Raw genomic sequence first — 22,141 nt, 5'->3', positions numbered from 1 at the left:
GGTCAATTTTTATTTATTGTTTTTTTTGTCTGTGTTGTTTAAATGTTGCTATGTGAAGCACTTTGGGCTGCATGTTTGCATGCAGATTGCTGCACTTGAAACAAGTAAGTTGACACCAAAAAAGCCCTTGAAAAAATCAATACGTTTTGGAAATAGGTGAAATAATGTCAATACTTTTCCGGGACACAGTAATTAACAACATAACATGTAAATTAAATCCCAACGTTCTCTGTACTCCAATTCTGCAAAGTGCATTGTGGTTGTTTTGATCAAGTTTTAGTTAGAAATACTGCAAATTACAAAAGATCAACCTGCCTATTAACAGAGATGACATGGAGCTACAGGTTATTTATACTATCTGTAAGATCTCATCCACTTTCATTAATGCAGTAAGCTGAATATTCCCTTGATTCCCCCAACATGTTTTAAGGGTCTTACAACTGCTCTTTTGGTGGATAAAGCAGACTGAGGTGATTAGTGCCCGGACACCAACGGGCAGACAGCCTTTAAAAGTGGATTTGAGGAGGATTGATTTTATTCCTTTTAGAGGATTATTGCAGGCAGCTGGTGCGGAAATAAAGGCCATGAAAGCCTGAGTGGGATACAGTTGTTTTAACAATGAGACTGTGACGGCGCTCCAAAGTAAACAGAAGTGTTTTAGTATTCAAGTTTCGAGGTTGTCTTATCTTCGGCATTAACCAATCACAGCTCCTGCCAGGCTAACATTTCAAGTGCAAGCTTTTGTAGGAGGTTATCAAGTCATGTAGCTGCAATGTCACAACAAGGTGAGCTAAGGGACAGGATTTGCAAGGCGGTTTTAGGTTTCACTCTGAATGCACAGTTGATATCAGCAAACATTTCTTCCATCAGAGAGTTTCTTTGAATTCATGCATCACCTCGTTTTTCCTTCCTTATAAAAATCACAAACACCAAGGAACATTTAAACCTTATAAACCACAACCGCAACTTGATCATGTGTGGATGCTACAACAACAGTTTTTATGTAAGAGAGCTTGAAGGTTGTAGGAAAGGAGAGCATGGAAATTCCTGAGTCAGTGAGTAATGCATTTCTCTGAAGTGGTAAATAAAAACTGCATTATATGACCCCAAATTTTAATGGAAAACCTTTAATAATAAAACAACTAAGAATCTGCAGCCATGCTCTGTGAGGCTTTATTTAAAGCTTTAGTGCGTAACTTTTTTATATTAATGAACGTCCGTTACATTCAAGCCATTGCCAAAATTAGTCACTACAAAGTTAATCAAGACTATCAGCTCCACACAACTCTCTGTATTTCTCAGTATGGCTGTGTTCAGAAAAGGGTGTTTGGCGACTTTTGCGTGCAGAAAATCGAGTGAAGATAATTACCTCTTCTGAGGAGTCCATCATGTTTTTTTTAATCCTCCGTGTCTCCTTGGTTACAAGTAACTGTGTGAAGGAGGGGTGGGGGTGGTGCACGATCACGGAAGGCTTGTATCATGTGGATGCGCTGACAGTGTTGTTAGAATTCCTCATGGGGGGTGGTGCTTTGAGCTACATGCTAAGATCATCATAGTAACAGATAAATAAGAATAAAAATTCAGCATCAGCAAAAGAATTTGTGAATCGCATTTTCATTGTAATCCATCTAGCACTACTGTTTTGTGAGGCATTTTGTTCAAAACCACAAATGTCAATCTCCTGGTGGCGCTAGAGGAAAAGTCAGGATCACCAAAATCAGTAGGATTCATCCTCTGGGGAACATGAATGTTTGTTCAAAATTTAATCATCCCATCCCATAGTTTTTTTGTTTTTTTTTCAGCAGAGCCATGCTGCTAAAAACTGAAAAGAAGAGAAAATGAATGCTAATTTGGTAAAATGTGAATGTACAGTACAGCAAAATTATTGATTATTGTTGAATAGTAATTAACTGCAACACAAAGACCCAAATACTTAAAATAAATGCATTTTCTGTATTCTTTTATTCTGATTTGTGTTTTCCTGATGCACCAGAGAGGAACGACCTTTGACCCTCATCCGTCAAAATGTCAATCAGTCAAATGCAGAATGCTGTACATTCTTCTATTGACAGTGCATCGAAAGCGTCTGGAAGCTGCTTAAGGGCAATATATAACTAATTATAATACACTACAATACTACTGTTTTATTTTGACACTCTCAGGGGGCTTCAGTAGAACAGAGCAGGAAGTATTGAAGCCTGCAATAAACATCCAAATCATAATGAAGTCACATCAAAGTGATTTATTTTCCATTCAAGAAAAATTGGATTACTCAGGGATCTTTATGAAACTAAATATTGTATATGGTTGTTTCCCTCGTCTCCTTTTTTTTATCTTGTCGTTTGAAGAGGTAAAAGTCATTCATTTTAAATCTCGTCTAGGATTTTTTTTTTTTTTTTGCTCTCCAGCGAGACAGCCAATTGCTTTTGATCCAAAATATATAAAAAATGGACAGTTTGACAAAAACAACCTTTTTTTGGCTTTTTTTTTGCCTCTTTTATTTAGAACAAAGCTGCTTTGTGCAGCGTTGACAGAATGAGGAGGGATTCATATTAGAGAACCATGAAGATGATGTTTTGATCCATTTATGAAACCCTATTCTGTGTGGAAAAAAAACGACAACCAGGCAAAAACCAACCAGACAAAAAGATAAATATAAATAAAATATAGATATAAGATAAATATAAACTAATCAATAGTTTAGTTTAGTCATATTTCAAGTATTAAAGTGATTTTCGGTGCTCTAAATTATTTTTGGTTTATGATTTTAAGAGTGTAATACTATATTTTGTCTATAACAAATGTTGGGTCTATGATGAAAAATCCAACAGCAACAACAGTTTTTTTGTTTGTTTTTGAGTTATTCAATAAACCCTAAATTTATTGGAAAGTTACCTGCTGTAAATGTTAAATCTTGCTTAAGCTCCCTAAAGGCCCAGCAGTGTAATCACAAGTGGCTTTATTCTTCTGAGAGACAGGCCTCATCTGTTTGAAATGAATATAACCAGACTGTCACTTACTACATCCAGAGTCCAAATGAGATTTAACAGAAGAGAACAAGCAGTGAAGACACAAAAGTCCTTGTTGTGTCCGAGTACATCACAGCTCCGTCGGACAGTGTCCTCCTTTGTGTTTCTGACACAGAGTGAGGACCACTGGACATTTCTGCTCAACAAAGACTCATAGAAAATGTCTTGACCAAAACCAAAGCATGTCCCTCTGCCAGGCCTTTTTCATTTTTACAAGTGGAAAAAGAGCTTGAAAGATAGTCAGTGTTACTCCATTCCCTCTGAGCTGCAACCCTGCAGGCTTTGGATCATAATGGACAGTATGACATCCAATAATCCCTTCTGTCTTTTCATTCATATTTCCAGTGGCCTGTTGACTGATACGGTTCTGCAGCAAAACAGCATAGCAGCATGGTAAGAAATTCTTTTAATTACCTTATGTGCTATTTAAAGAAGTGTTTGCATCTATATTAAGTAGAACAATTATAGCCAATATTCCAACAGACTTTGAAATATAAGAGAAAATACATACATAATATTTTAAGAATAAATAAACGTATCAGAGGAAGTATTCAGATCCTTACTAAGTACTAATACCACACTGTGAAAATACTTAATACTTACTTTATGTACTCGTTGTGCAGTCAAATGTTCCCTGTCAGTGTTTTCATATTATATCTGATGTTTCTTGATTAATATGACCGCTGCATTCATGTGTAATGTTGCATTTTACTGCTGTAGATGTTTAAAGCTATAGTACGTAGTTTCTGTCTCCCCCATGAGGAATTCTAAGTAATGACAACAAAACTGTTGGCGCGTCCACATGATACAAGCCTTCTGCGCGCGGAAGTCGCCGTACGACACAAACTTCTGAACATCGCCATACTGAGAAATCCAGAGAGAGTTGTGTGGAGCTGATAGTCTTAATTAGCTTTGTAGCAACTCATTTGGCAATGGCTTGAATGTAACAGATGTTCAATAATATCAAAAAATTACACACTGAAGCTTTAAGGTTGTGCTAATTTTAACTCCTTTATATACTATTGGGTAGTTTAATCTACAGCAATGCATCATACTCATTAAGATCATGATGTGTTTGTAGTAAGGCTGGGCAATACTGTATATCAATATTGATATATCGTCTTAAGTTTTGGATATCGTAATATTGTTATTTGACACAAGTGTTGTTTTTTTCCTGGTTTTAAAGGCTGCATTACAGTATGATGTAATTTTGTGAACTTAACAGACTTACTAGCTGTTCTATCATTTACCTTTACTCACTTAGTCATTGTATCCACATAAGTGATGATTATTTATCATAAATCTCATTGTGTAAATATTTTGTGAAAGCACCAATTGCCAACCCTAGCCTGGAAATCCAGACCCAAATCAAAAAAGATCCGAAGGGTCTGGCATTGAGTAATGAAAATGGCCCAACTCGAGGGGCGGCACCAAGCATGCATTTGAAAATCTCACTGCACGCAATTGGATAACACTAGGACCAATCACATCAATTACGGGGTGATGTATCCAGAGCGTACCTATACGCTTAGCTACCAGCGGAGCTAACTGGTAGATTAAACTCTTTCCGTATCCGGTCGGCAAAACAGCAAAAACGTCCTTCTTGCAAAGGAACGATTTGAGCGCCGTCTTCTGCTCCTCTTTTAGATAAAAAGCCAAGTCTAACTCGTTTATTGTAGCGGCCAAAGCCGCTTCAAACAACTGGTGTTCATCCGTAGCCATCTTGCAATGTTTACTAATGACTTGGACGTCGCAGCGCTGTCGTCATCTGTTTAGCTCGCCTCTGGCCCGCCTATATCAGATACACCGATGTGATTGGTGCAGCTTGGCTACAAGGGCATAGTTAATCGCGAGAACTCTGGATGTCCAGTGTATGCCAACCCTACAATACATTACAACATACAATACAATACAAAATCGCCACAATATCATTATCGAGGTATTTTTAAGAAAATATCATATTTGATTTTCTCCGTATTTCCCAGCTCTAGTTTTTAGCGTCACTGTGAGAACCACGTATCTCTAAAAAGTCTACTTTTCATGGTGTCAGAAAAAACATCCCTGTTTTCAGCTTTGTGACAATGCATTTTCCAGCTGATCCAAAAGGACTTGTCAGCATTGCTGTCATTAGCATTTAGCTCAGAGCACCACTGTGCCTAAGCACAGCCTCACAGAGCTGGCATGGCTGTAGACTCTTATGCCCGGTTGTCCAATTTTCCCCTAAAATGTAGCATCTTCTGTCATACACTGCAACTGTCAAAGTATTTCAAAGAGTTAGCTTAAAGATGCCAAATGCTTCTCAGGCTCAGTACAGTCTCTCCTGATTTACATCCTCACCACAGCTCTGCGTCCCTTGGAGGAACAAAAGCCATTAGGCTGAGTAATGTGCTGCTATACAGTATGTAGCCTCTATGAGAATAAAGGCTTCATTGCTGTGTTCATGCCCTCTGCTTTATTTTATTTTTATCAGCATCCTGTGTGGAGTGACTGTACATTCCTCTATAAGCCTTCCTCTTTTTTCTTATAATCACAGCTGTTTGAAACTCTCAGCAGCTGCCTCGGGACACAGAAATAAACCATGTGAAAAATTGTGCTTTTTGCTTTTGTCGTGTCTCAAATTACACACATAAGCTTTTTTTCCTTTTTGATAATTTAAGATGGCTTATCCATTTTTTTTTTAGCAATGAGGTGCCCTATTTTTAACTTATTTTTCCTCATTATTTCTGGCTCCACAATTTAGTGCTGCCTGTCTCATGTCATTGCTTTTCTACAGTACAAAAACAACCTTTTTTTCGTGTATAAATTGGACCCCTGTGAACTGAAAATGATATAACCCTGTGAATAAGGTGCAGAAACGGAGGACAAAAGGCACAGAAATGTAAACATCCGCTCTTCCCCTGCACCACTAAAAGAAGGTTGAGGTTCATTAATCTCATTTTCAAGGTAGAAAAGGAATTTCAATGCTTTCTTTCTTTCCCTGTCAGTCCTCATGAAGAAGCTCAGTAAAGCAGCGAGAGGCATCCTCCCTTCTGACACAGCCTGTCTTTTTAGTTTCTTCCTATTCAGAAAGAAGTGAGCTAACAGGAGTGGAGACCCTGGTTTCAGGGTTACATTTAGAGTAGTACCCCAGAGGATTGTGGGATTTGGCAGTGATATCTTACAGATTTATGTTGTTGTCGTTTTTTAAAGAGTTTCCATAAAAGCTTAGATACCATTCGGCTGCACTTCTTCTTGCAAACCAGAGAAAGCATGTGAAATCTCATGATAAGAGTTTATCTTTGAAGCTGTGGTAGACACTTTATTATTGGTGTGGTTGGACATAAATGTCATAATAATCTTTCAATTTATTGTAATTCAAGTGGTCTGGGAAAAAAAACTAGCTACTTTTGCACCTCTTTTTAGCTCTGTTTTTAGGCTTCAGAAAATCTAGCTGTCACAGGAGACCAATCGCAGGTCATTTTAGAGAGAGAGCATTCCTATTGGCTATTCTGCGCATGCATTTCCCGTGTGACAGGGTGGAGAGGGAGAGCTGAAAGAGGTATGACTCCACATCAAATTCTGCACTTTTATTTTTGCATTCTACCCAGTGCAGCTTTAAACCTATGGTTCATTCAGTTACAATGTGGGAATTCTTTACATTTTTCTTGCTAGTGAAAATAATGTAGTATAGATGCTTTTTATTTCCTTAAAGTCTGCTACAAATCCTATCAGATGAAACTCTTCTGGTTTAGTTAATCGTGTAGTGCCCGTTCAAAACTTATTTGGAATGGGCTGATTGTTAGAAAACATTGTGATAAATGAAAGGTAACAGAAGTTAACACACTGGGTGATTATGACTAGCCGTGCTGTTGACTTTAGCATTTAACCTAATATAGCATCACAAAGCTCCTAGTCATATATTAGGACTTTTGATGCATTTTTAAGGCAATTATAAACAATCTATTTTTACCTATCTTATCAACGTGTAAAGACTTGTCAACTGTCAATATAAACACAAAGAAAACACAAAGAAAACATATAGAAAAACATCCAATCCTACCAGCATCTTTTAAATGCAATGCAAGCTGTAAAATGAGGTTAATTCTTAGTCTATTTGTTTCCCAGTTATGGTTTGGAACATAAAATAAGATGGGATGGCCTGACAGTGTATGGGTCACTGTTAGCTGTCAGGAGAGGTCTTCCCTTATCTTTTCTGTACAGCAAACCTCCCCTCAGCAGCTGAAATACTGCAGCACACACAGCAGAAGCTATCTGCTGCTCTCACTGCAAACTTAAATCAGGAGCAGAGAATGAAATGAGTCCCTTTAATGTTACACATCAATCAGCTTTGTCCACCCACTCTGCCCTGTTGCCCATGCGAGCAAAATACCATGATATGACTCCTTTATCATTCTGCTAATAATCTCCCCATTTATATATCTGTCCGATCACATCCGCCCACCTCCCCTCTGATGTCTGATTGGAGTGCACCGTCCTGAAATTCAAAAGTTCAGCAGACAGATCTAAGCTGGCCATGCACCGCTGCATCTGAAAATGAACAGCCAGCCAGCCAGCGATCGCTGCAGATTAAAAGTGTCTTTTTCCTTGTAAAGCACACTGCAGTAATTTGTGGCCCAGTATACAGCGTGTACAGCTTCTGTGGTGGAGGCTCCTGGGCACTGCTGATAAGGTGGAGCAGACATTTATCATTTATCCATTTAGTGGATAATATTTTACCATATGAATTACACCATTATTTAGAGAACTGCTGAAAAGCAAAATGGGGATTTGATGATAATATAACATTCCTTATTGCAGAGGGTGTCATGACTCCTACATTTACGTTTACATTTACTGTATTATGCAAGCTTGCGGAAATGCATAAACGTTAATGAAGCAGCAGCAGCAGCAGCAGCATCACATTATAGACTTTTTTTACTCAATGTTACCTTACTCAGAATAAATTAAACTATCCATTTCCACAACCCTCAGGATCCTAAATAGTTAATGCCCACATTATTCAGCAAACATCATACCAGAATGCAGTTATTTTTCATTTATGGATACAGCTGCTCATATCCTTGATTTAAGAACTGAATTAGAACAGATTCTTCTCATACAACGTGACTCCCTGTAGCCTCAAGGAAATCAGTAGCACTTAGTATGGTAACTGGATAGACAATAAGGAGACAATCTTGTTTATTGCAAATATTGTGTAGCTGGATTTCCTACAATAAAATGCAACCTAGACACAAAAATAGCATCAATTTCCAGGCCATTGTGTTGGATTGCGTAATATTGTAAGAATGATTCAATTCAATTTTATTTATAGTATCAAATCATGACAAGAGTTATCTCAAGACACTTTACAGATAGAGTAGGTCTAGTCCACACTATATAATAATTTACAAAGACCCAACAATTCCAATAATTCCCCCAAGAGCAAGCATTTAGTGCGACAGTGGCGAGGAAAAACTCCCTTTTAGACAGAAACCTCGAGTGGTGAGGAAAACTTCCTTATAGGGAGAAACCTCGGACAGACCCAGGCTCTTGGTAGGCCGTGTCTAATGGTGCCGGTTGGGGGTGTGATGAACAGGGGCAATAATAGTCACAATAAAGATAATGGAACTATGACTAGAATAGTAGTTGTAGTAGTTCATGGCGTAACAGGTCAGTGCAGGGCGTAGCAGGGCACTGCAGGGCGAAGCAGGGCGTAGAAGGGCACTGCAGGGCGTAGCAGGGCACTGCAGGACATGGCAGGGCTCCGAGCAGGACAGCTGCAACCATGATTTAGGTGCCACCCTAATCCAAGGAAAACTGCAGGGCGAGAAAACATAAGGACTCCGAGGAATAAGCTCCAGAGCTAAGTTAGTAACAAGCATTTCTGGGACATGAATGCAGAAGGATGGAAAGAGAGAGGAGAGAGGAGCTCAGTGTGTCAAAGGAAGTCCCCTGGCAGTCTAAAACTATAACAGCATAATTAACAGCTGGTCCAAGGCAAACCTGAGCCAGCTCTATAAGGGTTGGTAGATGAATCTGATGACTATGAAGCAGAGAAGAGAAGATGATCTTGTTCTTGTAGATTTTAAGTCCCAGTTTATGTCATTTATGATGATATTTTACAGGAAGTAAACACCAGGAAACATGCTTTGTTTATGCTTATGGTGAAATGAGTGTTTGTTTATGACAGAAGCCAGCGGCCGTGAGCTCGGCTGCACTCAGGCAGGAGACTGAAAGCCGACCTCTTCCCCCAGGATGGAGGAGCTACACGTCACCTGAGGGACTCAGGTACTATGTCAACAGCTGCAGTAAAGGTGAGAGCCACGTCTGAAAACATAAAGCAGCCTCAGTACATTAGCCCGGATTCTAATTAGCATCGGCACGGTTTTGTTGATGATGGTCAAATGAGGGTAAAGACTGTTTTCATGTCAGAGTCGGACCAATGGCTCTATAATCTGTAAATAAATCAATCTGAAAAATAGTAACTATGGAGCTGTGATCACTGTTGGAGCTCTCTAATAAGTAATACTGAATATATTTGTTTTCTTCTTAGCAAGTTTTATAAATGCTTGATATAAAGTGATTTTCACCAGAATATAACATCCACAAGCTTCCAAAGTACGTTGTGTTTTCTCATGCAAGAGGACACTGATCACCACAGTTTACAGAAAGGAAAAGGTCCTCTTGTGTACCATACAGGTCAGAAAGTGTCTTTATACAAAGTGAAAAGAAAAATAGGAAGAAAAGCAAGCGTTTGTATTGTAAATGTAACTTTTTTTTAAATTTTCACTTACAAACGTCCGTCTGTCGGTCGACCACTTTGGTCCAGACTGAAATATAAATACTATTTAATGGATTGACATGAAATCCTTAACAGACATTCATAATACCCAGAAGATGAACCCTACTGACTTTTCCTCCAGCGCCACCATGAGGTTGACATCTCGACAACTATTCATGTTTCCCTCAGGATAACTTTCCATTTAGTCCCATCATCAGATCAAACCTTCAATTCGTACAACACTTTGGTGTCATCCTCAGTTGTACTTTGTGTTTAGTGCTAATTAGGAAATGTTAGCAGGCTCACACAGACAACACAGATGGTAAACATAGTAAACATTATAAACATCAACATTGTTGAGCCTCACAGAGTTGCTAGCGTGGCTGTAGACTTGGTGTTTTATTGTATTATTGACTTATATACCCATTTTATACCCATTTTTACATTTTAAATTAACACTGATTTTCTTTTTTAAATGTACTTTTTAAAGAAATGTAAGAGTCACTCAAGAAAGTTTTATTTTTATGCAGATGAGTTGCAGGAGCTGCAGCCAATAACTCTCAAACTAAATGGGGCATCATTGCCATGTTATACTTTTGCAGTTAAATGTAGATAATAGATGTTGCAAAATGAAGATAATGCTAATAAGGTTTTCCCTGCAAACCAAAACAATAACAAATGAACATGCTTTGAATTTTGTTATTGTAGCTCGCTCAGATTAATCAACCAATCATATTATTTCTCTGCCTTTGAGACACACTAGAAAGTAGAACAAAAATTGCACTCTGTTGAGTCCATCAGACACAGAGGTCATGTATTTTTCTTCAGTAGCCATGTACTGAACTGTAGCACCTCGTGTTTTAGTTTGCTTATCATGTCGTCCAGTTCCCACTTCCTCAACACTGCGAACTATGAGGACTCATTATCATTCCTCCCCATCATCGTGTCTCAGCAGTCCATTCATGTGGACACTGGCCTGCAGATTCGATCCACTTTAATCTAATTATCTTAAGCGTGTTGCACAGCCAGCATCTGAGCAGTGAGATCTGTGGAATCAGAGGTGGAGGGATATTTCCTCTTATGCTCTAATACGCTGCTATCAAACAAGAGACTGAAAAGTTATGTTACTACAGAGGCTGGAAGGCAGGCGACCTTTCATAAAGATCTGCTTTTGTCTGAGTGTGTGTGTGTGTGTGCGTGCGTGCGTGCGTGCGTGCGTGCGTGCGTGCGTGCGTGCGTGCGTGCGTGCGTTCGTGCGTGCGTGCGTGCGTGCGTGCGTGTTTAACACCTCATTTGGGAATGAATCCAGGGGGATAGGACAGACTCCCACGGGACAGAAGAGAAGAAGCGCTGGCAGTGATTGCACTTTGGCTCACAGCACACACACACACACACACACACACCGAGCAGGAAAAAAACAAAAGACCCAAAAGCTATTTTTACATTCAGCAGCCATATGCTGCAGCATTCACTTTTTATTTTGTTACAGTTTGTTGTTGTTTCGTGTCTGAATGTGGAGCTTCAAAAAGCTGCTACTGAGACTGTGTGTCATAGAGACGCACGCCAACAGTGTTTATTAGAAAGCTGCTTGTTGTTTTTAGTCTGTGTCATTTAATAGAGGAGGTGCTCAAATGAGGATCAGTTGAAATCCTTCCATTCAATCCCTCTGGAGTTGAGAATATGACAGTAGGATTTGGAACGATGAGAGAGAATTACAAGAAGGAGCTGAGGCTTAAAAAATGCGATTGTATATCAAGACATTTGTTACAGTATAGGCTAGTGGCAATAAGTAGCAATTAATATGATAGAATAATGAAACTATCAGCCACAAAATAAGATAAGCTTTTAATGACTGAAAATGTGGTTGTTGATGCAGCACATGTACAGAAATTAATACAGATAAATAGAGAAAGTAAAAAAATATATATTAGAGCTTCATAAAAAAATAGAAACTATACAAGAGCAATTAATCACACAATTACAAGGCAAAAGTGACAGTGGTGTGATTAGTAACAGCACTAGCATGTCAACAACAGTCTAAAAAAAAAAAAAAAAAAAAAAAAAAAAAAAAAAAAAAAAAAAAAAAAAAAAAAAAAAAAAAAAAAAAAAAAAAAAAAAAAAAAAAAAAAAAAAAAAAAAAAAAAAAAAAAAAAAAAAAAAAAAAAAAAAAAAAAAAAAAAAAAAAAAAAAAAAAAAAAAAAAAAAAAAAAAAAAAAAAAAAAAAAAAAAAAAAAAAAAAAAAAAAAAAAAAAAAAAAAAAAAAAAAAAAAAAAAAAAAAAAAAAAAAAAAAAAAAAAAAAAAAAAAAAAAAAAAAAAAAAAAAAAAAAAAAAAAAAAAAAAAAAAAAAAAAAAAAAAAAAAAAAAAAAAAAAAAAAAAAAAAAAAAAAAAAAAAAAAAAAAAAAAAAAAAAAAAAAAAAAAAAAAAAAAAAAAAAAAAAAAAAAAAAAAAAAAAAAAAAAAAAAAAAAAAAAAAAAAAAAAAAAAAAAAAAAAAAAAAAAAAAAAAAAAAAAAAAAAAAAAAAAAAAAAAAAAAAAAAAAAAAAAAAAAAAAAAAAAAAAAAAAAAAAAAAAAAAAAAAAAAAAAAAAAAAAAAAAAAAAAAAAAAAAAAAAAAAAAAAAAAAAAAAAAAAAAAAAAAAAAAAAAAAAAAAAAAAAAAAAAAAAAAAAAAAAAAAAAAAAAAAAAAAAAAAAAAAAAAAAAAAAAAAAAAAAAAAAAAAAAAAAAAAAAAAAAAAAAAAAAAAAAAAAAAAAAAAAAAAAAAAAAAAAAAAAAAAAAAAAAAAAAAAAAAAAAAAAAAAAAAAAAAAAAAAAAAAAAAAAAAAAAAAAAAAAAAAAAAAAAAAAAAAAAAAAAAAAAAAAAAAAAAAAAAAAAAAAAAAAAAAAAAAAAAAAAAAAAAAAAAAAAAAAAAAAAAAAAAAAAAAAAAAAAAAAAAAAAAAAAAAAAAAAAAAAAAAAAAAAAAAAAAAAAAAAAAAAAAAAAAAAAAAAAAAAAAAAAAAAAAAAAAAAAAAAAAAAAAAAAAAAAAAAAAAAAAAAAAAAAAAAAAAAAAAAAAAAAAAAAAAAAAAAAAAAAAAAAAAAAAAAAAAAAAAAAAAAAAAAAAAAAAAAAAAAAAAAAAAAAAAAAAAAAAAAAAAAAAAAAAAAAAAAAAAAAAAAAAAAAAAAAAAAAAAAAAAAAAAAAAAAAAAAAAAAAAAAAAAAAAAAAAAAAAAAAAAAAAAAAAAAAAAAAAAAAAAAAAAAAAAAAAAAAAAAAAAAAAAAAAAAAAAAAAAAAAAAAAAAAAAAAAAAAAAAAAAAAAAAAAAAAAAAAAAAAAAAAAAAAAAAAAAAAAAAAAAAAAAAAAAAAAAAAAAAAAAAAAAAAAAAAAAAAAAAAAAAAAAAAAAAAAAAAAAAAAAAAAAAAAAAAAAAAAAAAAAAAAAAAAAAAAAAAAAAAAAAAAAAAAAAAAAAAAAAAAAAAAAAAAAAAAAAAAAAAAAAAAAAAAAAAAAAAAAAAAAAAAAAAAAAAAAAAAAAAAAAAAAAAAAAAAAAAAAAAAAAAAAAAAAAAAAAAAAAAAAAAAAAAAAAAAAAAAAAAAAAAAAAAAAAAAAAAAAAAAAAAAAAAAAAAAAAAAAAAAAAAAAAAAAAAAAAAAAAAAAAAAAAAAAAAAAAAAAAAAAAAAAAAAAAAAAAAAAAAAAAAAAAAAAAAAAAAAAAAAAAAAAATATATAATATGATTAATAAAAGTAAAAATCCTTAGCGTTTGTCTGTATTAATATGGAATCATAATAGAACTATAATATAGTATATATACATAGTATAGTAAATATAGTACAGTATGATATAGTATGGGATATGAGATATAGTACAAGGGGAAATGTTGTAGTTCAGTTTGCCGATGTGCTGCAATAACCGTAATACTGCTTTTTCTGCCACAAGGCATCATTTTGTGATTAATTACATGCCACTTTGCAACACAGTAAGACAGCAGAGATCTTATTTAAAAAGCAGCAGTGTTCGGCCGGGTTCAGTCAGGTCTGTTTATAGCACTGTATAGTTATAAGCACTTCATAATGCTTTTTACAATAATCATAACACATTATAAAGCAATTTATTATGACTAATAAGGTCAAGTATCATAATACTCCATAATTGGTAGTCACTACTATAATACAATATAAACATGGGCTTACTTAATGTAATATATATATATATATATATATATATATAATATTGGGCCGAATCCAAAACCAAATCCTGGATTCTGTGCCAGATTCGGCCGAATATTGGGCCGAATCCGAAGCCAAATCCTGGATTTGGTCAGGTTCGGCCGGGTTCGGGATTGGGTTTGGGATTGGGTTTGGGATTTGGTTCGGGTTTGGGTTTGGTCAGGTTCGGCCGGGTTCGGCTGGGTTCGGCTGGGTTCGGGATCGGGTTCGGGATCAGGTTCGCACTGTATAGTTACAAGCACTTCATAATGATTTCTAACAATAATCATAACACATTATAAAGCATTTTATTATGACTAATAAGGTCAAGTATATATCTATAATACTATAATAATTGGTAGTCATTACTATAATACAATATAAACATGGGCTATATTAATGTAATATATATATATATATATATATATATATATATATATATATATATATATATATATATATATATATATATATTATTCGGCCCGAATCCTGGCACCGAATTCAGGAATCAGCTTCGGGTTCGGGTTCGGCCCAATATTCAGCTGAATCCTGGCACCTAATCCTGGCACCGAATCTAGCATTTAGCTTTTCCCGGGTTCGGGATCGGGTTCGGTCTGGTCTGCTTATAGCACTGTATAGTTATAAGCACTTCATAATGCTTTTTAACAATAATCATGAGCCGAATCCTGAGGTGAAACGGAGGCTGGAGGAGGTCGGGTTTGGGACCAGGGTCGGGTTTGGCCGGTTTCGGTTGGGTTCGGCTGGGTTCGGCCGGGTTTGGGATCGGGTTCGCTCAGGTTCACTCGGGTCTGCTTATAGCCCTGTATAGTTATAAGCACTTCATAATGCTTTTTAACAATAATCATAAAACATTATAAAGCATTTTATTATGACTAATAAGGTCAAGTATGATAATACTCTAAAATCACTACTATAATACAATATAAACATGGGCTTAATTAATGTATATATATATATATATATATATATCTCGAATACAGGATTTGGCTTCGGATTAATTAACGTAATATATACAGTACTTTGCAAAAGTCTTAGGCAGGTGTGAAAAAAAATGCTGTAAACTAAGAATGCTTTCAAAAATATAAATAATGATTGTTTATTTTTATCAATTTACAAAATGCAAAGTGAGCGACCAAAAAAACGTCTTTCATTTCAACATCATTCTTGTAGGTACACTTGCAAAAAGTCAGGGTACGTTGAGGATCGTAGGCGCAGTGGTCGGCCAAGGAAACTTAATGCAGCAGATGAAAAACACATCAAGCTTATTTCCCTTCCAAATCGGAAGATGTCCAACAGTGCCATCAGCTCAGAACTGGCAGAAACCAGTGGGACCCAGGTACACGCATGTAACTCAACTATACACAAAAACATAGGAACTGGGGTGCAGAAAAATGGCAGCAGGTGCTCTGGACTTATGAGTCAAAATTTGAAATATTTGGTTGTAGCATAAGGCAGGTTGTTCGCCGAAGGGCTGTAGAGCGGTACAATAATGAGTGTCTGCAGGCAATAGTGAAGCATGGTGGAGGTTCAGTGCAAGTTTGGGGCTGCATTTCTGCAAATGAAGTTGGCGATTTGGTCAGGATTAATGGTGTCCTCAATGCTGAGAAAGAAAGATACTTATCCATCATGCAATACCATCAGGGAGGCGTATGATTGGCCCCAAATTCTGCAGCAGGACAATGACCCCAAACAGACAGCCAAGGTCATTAAGAGCTATCTTCAGTGTAGAGAAGAACAAGAAGTCCTGGAAGTGATGGCATGGCCCCCACAGAGCCCTGATCTCAACATCATCGAGTCTGTCTGGGATAACATGAAGAGACAGAAGGATTTGAGGAAGCCTACATCCAAAGAAGATCTGTGGTTAGTTCTCCAAGATGTTTGGAACAACCTACCAGCCGAGTTCTTTCAAATACTAAAGTGTACCTAGAAAAATTTATGCTGTCTTGAAGGCAAAGGGTGGTCACACCAAATATTGATTTGATTTAGATGTCTCTTCTGTTCAGTCACTGCATTTTGTTAATTGATGAAAATAAACTATTGACACTTACATTTTTGAAAGCATTATTAGTTTACAGCATTTTTTGATACCTGCCTAAAACTTTTGCACAGTACTGTATATATAACAAAATAAATCAAATATAATACAATACAATTTAGCATAATATATGGAGTGTGTTATGCAGCAAAATCCCCCCCCCCCCCAAAAGAAATACATTTTCATTTTAAAATACTGAGATTTGAATCGGTATTTCACATATAAATGCTCACTATAGCTATACTTAGAGACTGTGTTTCTTAATTAAAATATGCACATTGCAATAACAAATGTCCATGATTCTTGAATTTCAGTATCCAATCACACACATTTGGACATTTGTGCTTTGAGTTTGCTTGATTGTACTTAAGGATCCACAGAGTAACATCCACATTGATTCACCCGCAGCTGTTACAGCGTGAAGGACTTCCTGCTCTACTAAGTGGAATGATTCTTGATTACTTGTGTGTGATAGGAATAAAGGTAGAAATCATCCAGCAGAGTATACATACAGTATATGGACAAGATTCGTCCTGTTTTATTTTTCAGGAAAGACCTTGACTTTACTTGAAGCGCTGGCACAACAAGGTTAAACACTTTCTGTTTTTACTTTTACTGAATGATATTTGAGGAGTTTAAGAAGAACTTCAGATTTCCTGTGCTTGGATGAAACTGGCAAGAAGAATACAGCAAGGAAAATCAAGTGTATGTTATTAATATTTTGTTATTCGTAAAGAAAATGTTTTTATTGTAATCACCCAGTTAGATTTTGATATAATTTGTGTGCAAGGTGACCTTTTGACCTGAGGTTGGAGCTAGAAAACATCTTATAGAGCGTCCAAAATGGAGAAGGTCTATCCCCTGAGGAACATGAATGTGTTCAGTACAATTCACAACATTCTGCCCATCAAACTTTGATATTCATATATTTAGTGTGGTTTTAGTGGTTCTGTGTAACATAGATATTAACATAACTCTGGATTAATGCACGACATAAAACATCCTCGATTGCTGCTTATTATATATTTGTCAATATTCTACTGGCCGATATAATAGTTTTAAAATGGTGTTTTAATTGCGCTTGGCTCAAGAGGCCACTATGTGGGGATAGCCCCAAGCTCGCACTGAGAATGCCCAAAGCCTTTGGCAATGAAAGCACAACTTTGGTAGTAGGTCTGAAAAAGGAGAAAGCATTACTCATATGTGAGTGCATTATGCAGAATGTATTATAACAATGAGAGAGAAATGGGGTTTTGAAGAAAAAAAATAGATATATGAAGTAGCAGTGCACATTATGTCATCAACATTCACATTAACAGGAGCATTCAAAATCTGCCACTTTGGGTGTGTAGAGCCAGAGAAGGTTTAGAACTGAGACGCCCCAACTTGAGTAATTTCCTGTATCTGTTTCACATGGGTTTCGCCATTTCCACGCTTCTTTCCATTTCTTCACATTCAGACTCACCCTGGGTCTGGGTCCACTGCAGCTACTTCTGGGGGCCAAAATGTCCCCAGAAGTAGCGGCATGACTAAAAATGTTGGCTCGACTTGAAGAATCTCAGTCAACTAAGGGGTCTCTGACTAATGATTCAAATCTTCTATGTCCAGGCGGCAGCACTATACATTACTACTTTTATAAAAAGTGGAGATGAAGGTTGTGCAGAGAAATGTCAATGTGCAGAGGGAGCTGATGTGTGAAATTGTGGCACATTTTCTTTTTCAGCTGTCATTATTCCTGTTGTTTGTGTCATTCCAGAAACAACATGGCGACGTCCCTCCTTGTTAACTGAGTCCCCACAGAGGCCACTGGCACAGCAGAACTCCTCACCATATGGTAAAACTGAGCCTTCGTCATCTCAGCCCACCTGTTCTTCGACACTAACATGTAGAAAACAAAACAACAGCGCAAGAAGCACAAACTCTGAAAATAGATGTTGCAGGAAAATTAGAAAACTAGTTTTATAGAGGTTTTAGAGGTTGATAGAAAGCTGATGACAACTATAATATCTGTATTCATTGGGTAAATTGCTCTTTCCATGAACATTGTTTCCATTTGGAGTCACAGGTCATAACTTAATTTTTTAACATGATTCCTGTTAGACAGATTTAGCCTTTTGGCATCAGCAGCTGTGCTGCTTATTATCCTGAAACAGATTCCTTCAGCTAAGCAGTTTAAGCAGTTTGACACAATACAAGTAATGACACTGTTTTTCCAAGAGTCTTAGTAACATTTTCCCAAAAGGTTTGACAAATCCCCTGTAATAATTTCTCTGCTGTGTCTTTCATTATCACGATTCTCACTACTGGAGTAAATCCTACATTTTCTTAATGACTGGCGTATTATGTTCAATCGCTGCCAGCATATTCGCTAACGACAATTTAGCAGATAGCAGATGGTTTTCTTCTTTCTGCTGGCATGTGGCCTAAACACACTTAGATGAAAAACAAGTCAGCTGCAGGGAAGTTTGTCTGCATTCAACCAGACAATTGTGATCCTCCTGAGAGAGAAAGAAGTTTAATGAAGGCCAGATTTAGATCTGAGCAGCCTGGACGTCTCCTCCAACCTCTGGACAGGAAACCAGGGATTTATCCAACTGGTCCAGGGAGACAGAAATAGTGATGCAAGGGGAAGCAGATGAGATAACATTGAACTGCTGAACACGTGCCATGGCATCCCAGGAATATGTGCACGCATGAACACATGTAGCCAAAACAAAATGCAGTCAAGTTACAAAAAATACAATCCGCTTTTACATCCCAGTTTGCAAACGTTTCTAAACGTCTTAACCACGCTATTTTTACGCTATTCGCACGTCATTATTTTTACGTGTAAATGTCACATTATTTTATCGGGGAAAGGACGCCGGGAGGCGGCCGAAAAGGTCGCTCCATAAGCCGGGAGGCGCCCGCGAGACGGCCCGCGAGGCGGCCTGCGAGGCGGCCTGCTGGGGACGCCCCACAATGGCGGAGGTTGGGTTTAGGAAAAAACTTACGGGGAAAGGGCGCCTTAAATGCCGGGGAAAGGGCGCCTTAAACGCCGGGGAAAGGGCGCTTTAAACGCCGGGAGACGCGCCACAGTAACACGCGGGACAAAACGCCACACGCAGGGACGCCATCCCCAGGAAACAAAGCGCCGCAAACGGGACGCGATCCCCGCTCGCCGCCGGTGAAAGTCCTGTGTTGTTTGACCCATCCACCACCCGACCAACCTCCCTACGCGGGATTTTCGGCTTTTTATATTACTCCCTACAATTTCGTGCTGTGGCCACGAAATATGCTTCCCATTGAAATACATTAGTTCACATTTTCCTGTTGTCCACCACGTAAAAACCGACAAAAACGTCTCCGTGAACACGTATCAATAGATTCAAATAACGTCACATTTACACGAACTTCCATGAGACCGGGCTGAAATAACTCACAACTCAACCAACTATGGTTTGGTCGAAATAAACCCTAAAAAGTTGACGATTTGAAAGTCGAATATTCAAATCGTCAGTCGGTGACCCCTCAGTCAACTGAGATTCTTCAAGTCGAGCAGTCGTTTCTTTTCCTTTTTTTTGTCCGTCAGTGTGCAGCTACTTCTGGAGACATTTCGGTCCCCAGAAGAAGATGCAGAGTGAGTGCCCCTCACTTTCTCGCTGCTTTCCGGGGTCAAATCATTCTAATTGAATTCTGAGAATTTAGAATGCCAACGCAAAGAAAGCGGAAGGTGGGGGACATCCGGCCGAAAATGAGGGACATCTGGCGCACCAGAACTATCCCGTAAATGAAACGTCGTTGATATAGACTATATTTCTACTGATGTTAAAGTTTTTCTTGAATTGCTTAGGACTGGGCCACAAGCAAGTCAGAAGTTTCTGTGAAGCTGAATATTTTCTCCATTTTCATCATAAAGCTAACGCCGAAACACAATTGACAGCCCTCACAGGTGAAATATTACTTCTATTTCTGATATTTACTGGTCAATAACAGAGGTGAAAAAAGGTCGTAGATTTCTTAATGTCACTTTTAAGTCATGTGGCCCAGCATCGCCAGCTGTAAAATGTGTGGCCTCAGGGGTCACACTCTGCTGGGCTCACGTGTTTACCTTAAGCTGGAGATGGGATGATTTGATATGCAACGAGCAGACAGCTCATGAATCACAAGCGATGAAGAACCATTAAGGGCCCTTAAGGATAAAAACCATGGATGTTACTACAGATTAGTGAAGGGGAGGCTAATAAATGTCATTCCTTCAATATGTGGATGGATGGATATATGTATGTGGGAAGAGAACGTACACTGTAGAAACCTGAAATAATAATAATTCTGGTACAAGAAGACAAATCAGCTCATCTTGGCTTTAAATTGCCAATAAACAAAAGCTGCATGAAACAGTCATTATTTTGTTGTGAGGGAGAACAAATCAGAGTCTGTCTGCTCTAAAAATGCAAACCGCAGCTTGGATATATTTAGATATTAAAATCTCAGTAAAATGTGACCTTTTTGCTGTAATTGTGTCGCCTCTCAAATCGTCGATTCGCCTCGCTTCCCACCTGGCCATTTTACGTGAAGTTATTGTACAAAAGTAAGAGTCCAGCTGTCGCTTTGATCAATAATATATGGTCTATAATCTGTTTTGTCGACAGCAAATGGATGCCACAGCAGTACAAAGACCAGTCAGCCCAAAGAGGCCTCTGATGTTGCTCTGAGGAAACCCACCATGATCAAACAGGTAAGCCAAAAGGGTCGGCTTTGCTTGCACGCAAAGAGGTTCAGACTGTCTTCATTCTGATGCTTCACATATTGATGAAGTTGTTTCACAGTGTCTGTTTCCCTTCATGGTTTTATGTAGTAAACAATAAGTGGATTAATCGATTTGGTCAACGACCAACAAGTCCATCGAATTAAACAACAAAACACGTTCGAGATCTTAGTCATGCTGTAAAAATATGATGACATTGGGTTCAAAAATGAACAGTGGTCCCTGGGACTTTGTCTCTCTGTTTTATTATCACCCGACATCCTCCTTTCCTCTCGTCATAATTACTACGGCCGCTGGAGGCTTTGTCATTTGAACATAAACATGTTTTTGGTAAATGGCTGAAACGACTGATGCTGTCGTTCTTTTTGGGAGGACAGTCTCGTGTTTGTGTTGTTTAAAAGCCCAGACACACCGACCAGATGGCCGACCCTCGGCAGAAAAGGCAATTGGACTGATCAGTCTCCCCGAGTTGGTCAAAAAAGTGCCTCGGAACTAACCAAACCGACAAGACGTAATACGTCTCCATAACAGCAGGCGGCTCTAATCTGTATTGTCGCCCAAAAATTAAAACCGGCAGCTGATTTGACGAACGCATCACGTGGGTTTGATTTCTCCGAAAATTCAAAGACAGACTGTCATGGCGGCTTGTTGAGAATACAATCTCATATTGTACAAACATTCTTCCCCGAAACGTGTTTCTGAAAACATTTTAAGCGAGAAATAGGCCATGCAGTTGCTGATTCTGTCTTCATTTCAGATCGACAAAGGTCAGTTTAAAAGATTTTCGTCAGATTTTGAGAACTCTAGTCACGCTCATTCCGCTCCCCGTTTCCGGGTTAGCACTCTACAAATCAGATGGGTGATTTGAATCCAACTGCCGGCAGTGCCCGCCCCTGCAGATTATACATGTCAAATCGGCCAAAATGAAGACCGACGGCCCCTCGGACGGATGACGGCACGGAACACACCGAACAGACTCGAGTCACTGACCTCGCCAGACTGTCCAACGGCCGATTATCGGCTTGGTGTGTCTCGGGTTTAAGTCTGATCTGTTACGCTGTTTCCCTTCATGGTTTTATGTAGTGCTGAAACAATAAGTGGATTAATCGATTTGTAGTCAAATTTGATTTAAAATGAATCAACAACTTTGATAATCTAGTAATTATTTAGGAAAAGCAGCAAGTCTTTAAATTAGAGAAGCTGGAAACTTTTCTCGGGTTTAAATTGTCGTAAAACTGGGATATACATTTTTTTTTTTAAAGACATCAATCTGAAGACATCACCTTGGACTCTGGGAACTCGGAATTAATTTTTCACAATATTCATATAAACGATAACTTGAAAGAACAATTAATAGCTTTGAGGC

At 36.6% G+C, this 22,141-nt stretch overlaps 1 protein-coding gene across 2 annotated transcripts in view; it reads left to right on the top strand.

Moving 5' to 3' along the window:
* Nucleotides 1-3,329: 3,329 nt before the first annotated feature.
* Nucleotides 3,330-22,141, top strand: part of gas7a (growth arrest-specific 7a) — a 44,440-nt gene continuing 25,628 nt past the window's right edge. Inside the window, exons 1-4 of one of the 2 annotated variants that reach the window (XM_039825879.1) lie at nt 3,330-3,422; nt 9,199-9,322; nt 17,785-17,862; nt 20,660-20,745. In XM_039825879.1, coding sequence (XP_039681813.1) covers nt 3,420-3,422; nt 9,199-9,322; nt 17,785-17,862; nt 20,660-20,745 — 291 coding nt within the window. In that variant the 5' untranslated portion in view covers nt 3,330-3,419. The remainder of the gene's footprint in view (nt 3,423-9,198; nt 9,323-17,784; nt 17,863-20,659; nt 20,746-22,141) is intronic. The other variant, XM_039825880.1, reaches the window with a different exon arrangement.

Source organism: Perca fluviatilis, chromosome 15 (assembly GCF_010015445.1).
Source record: "Perca fluviatilis chromosome 15, GENO_Pfluv_1.0, whole genome shotgun sequence".
NCBI lineage: Eukaryota > Metazoa > Chordata > Actinopteri > Perciformes > Percidae > Perca > Perca fluviatilis.
Note: the sequence above shows the minus strand (reverse complement) of the source record. Positions and strands in the feature narration are given on the sequence as shown.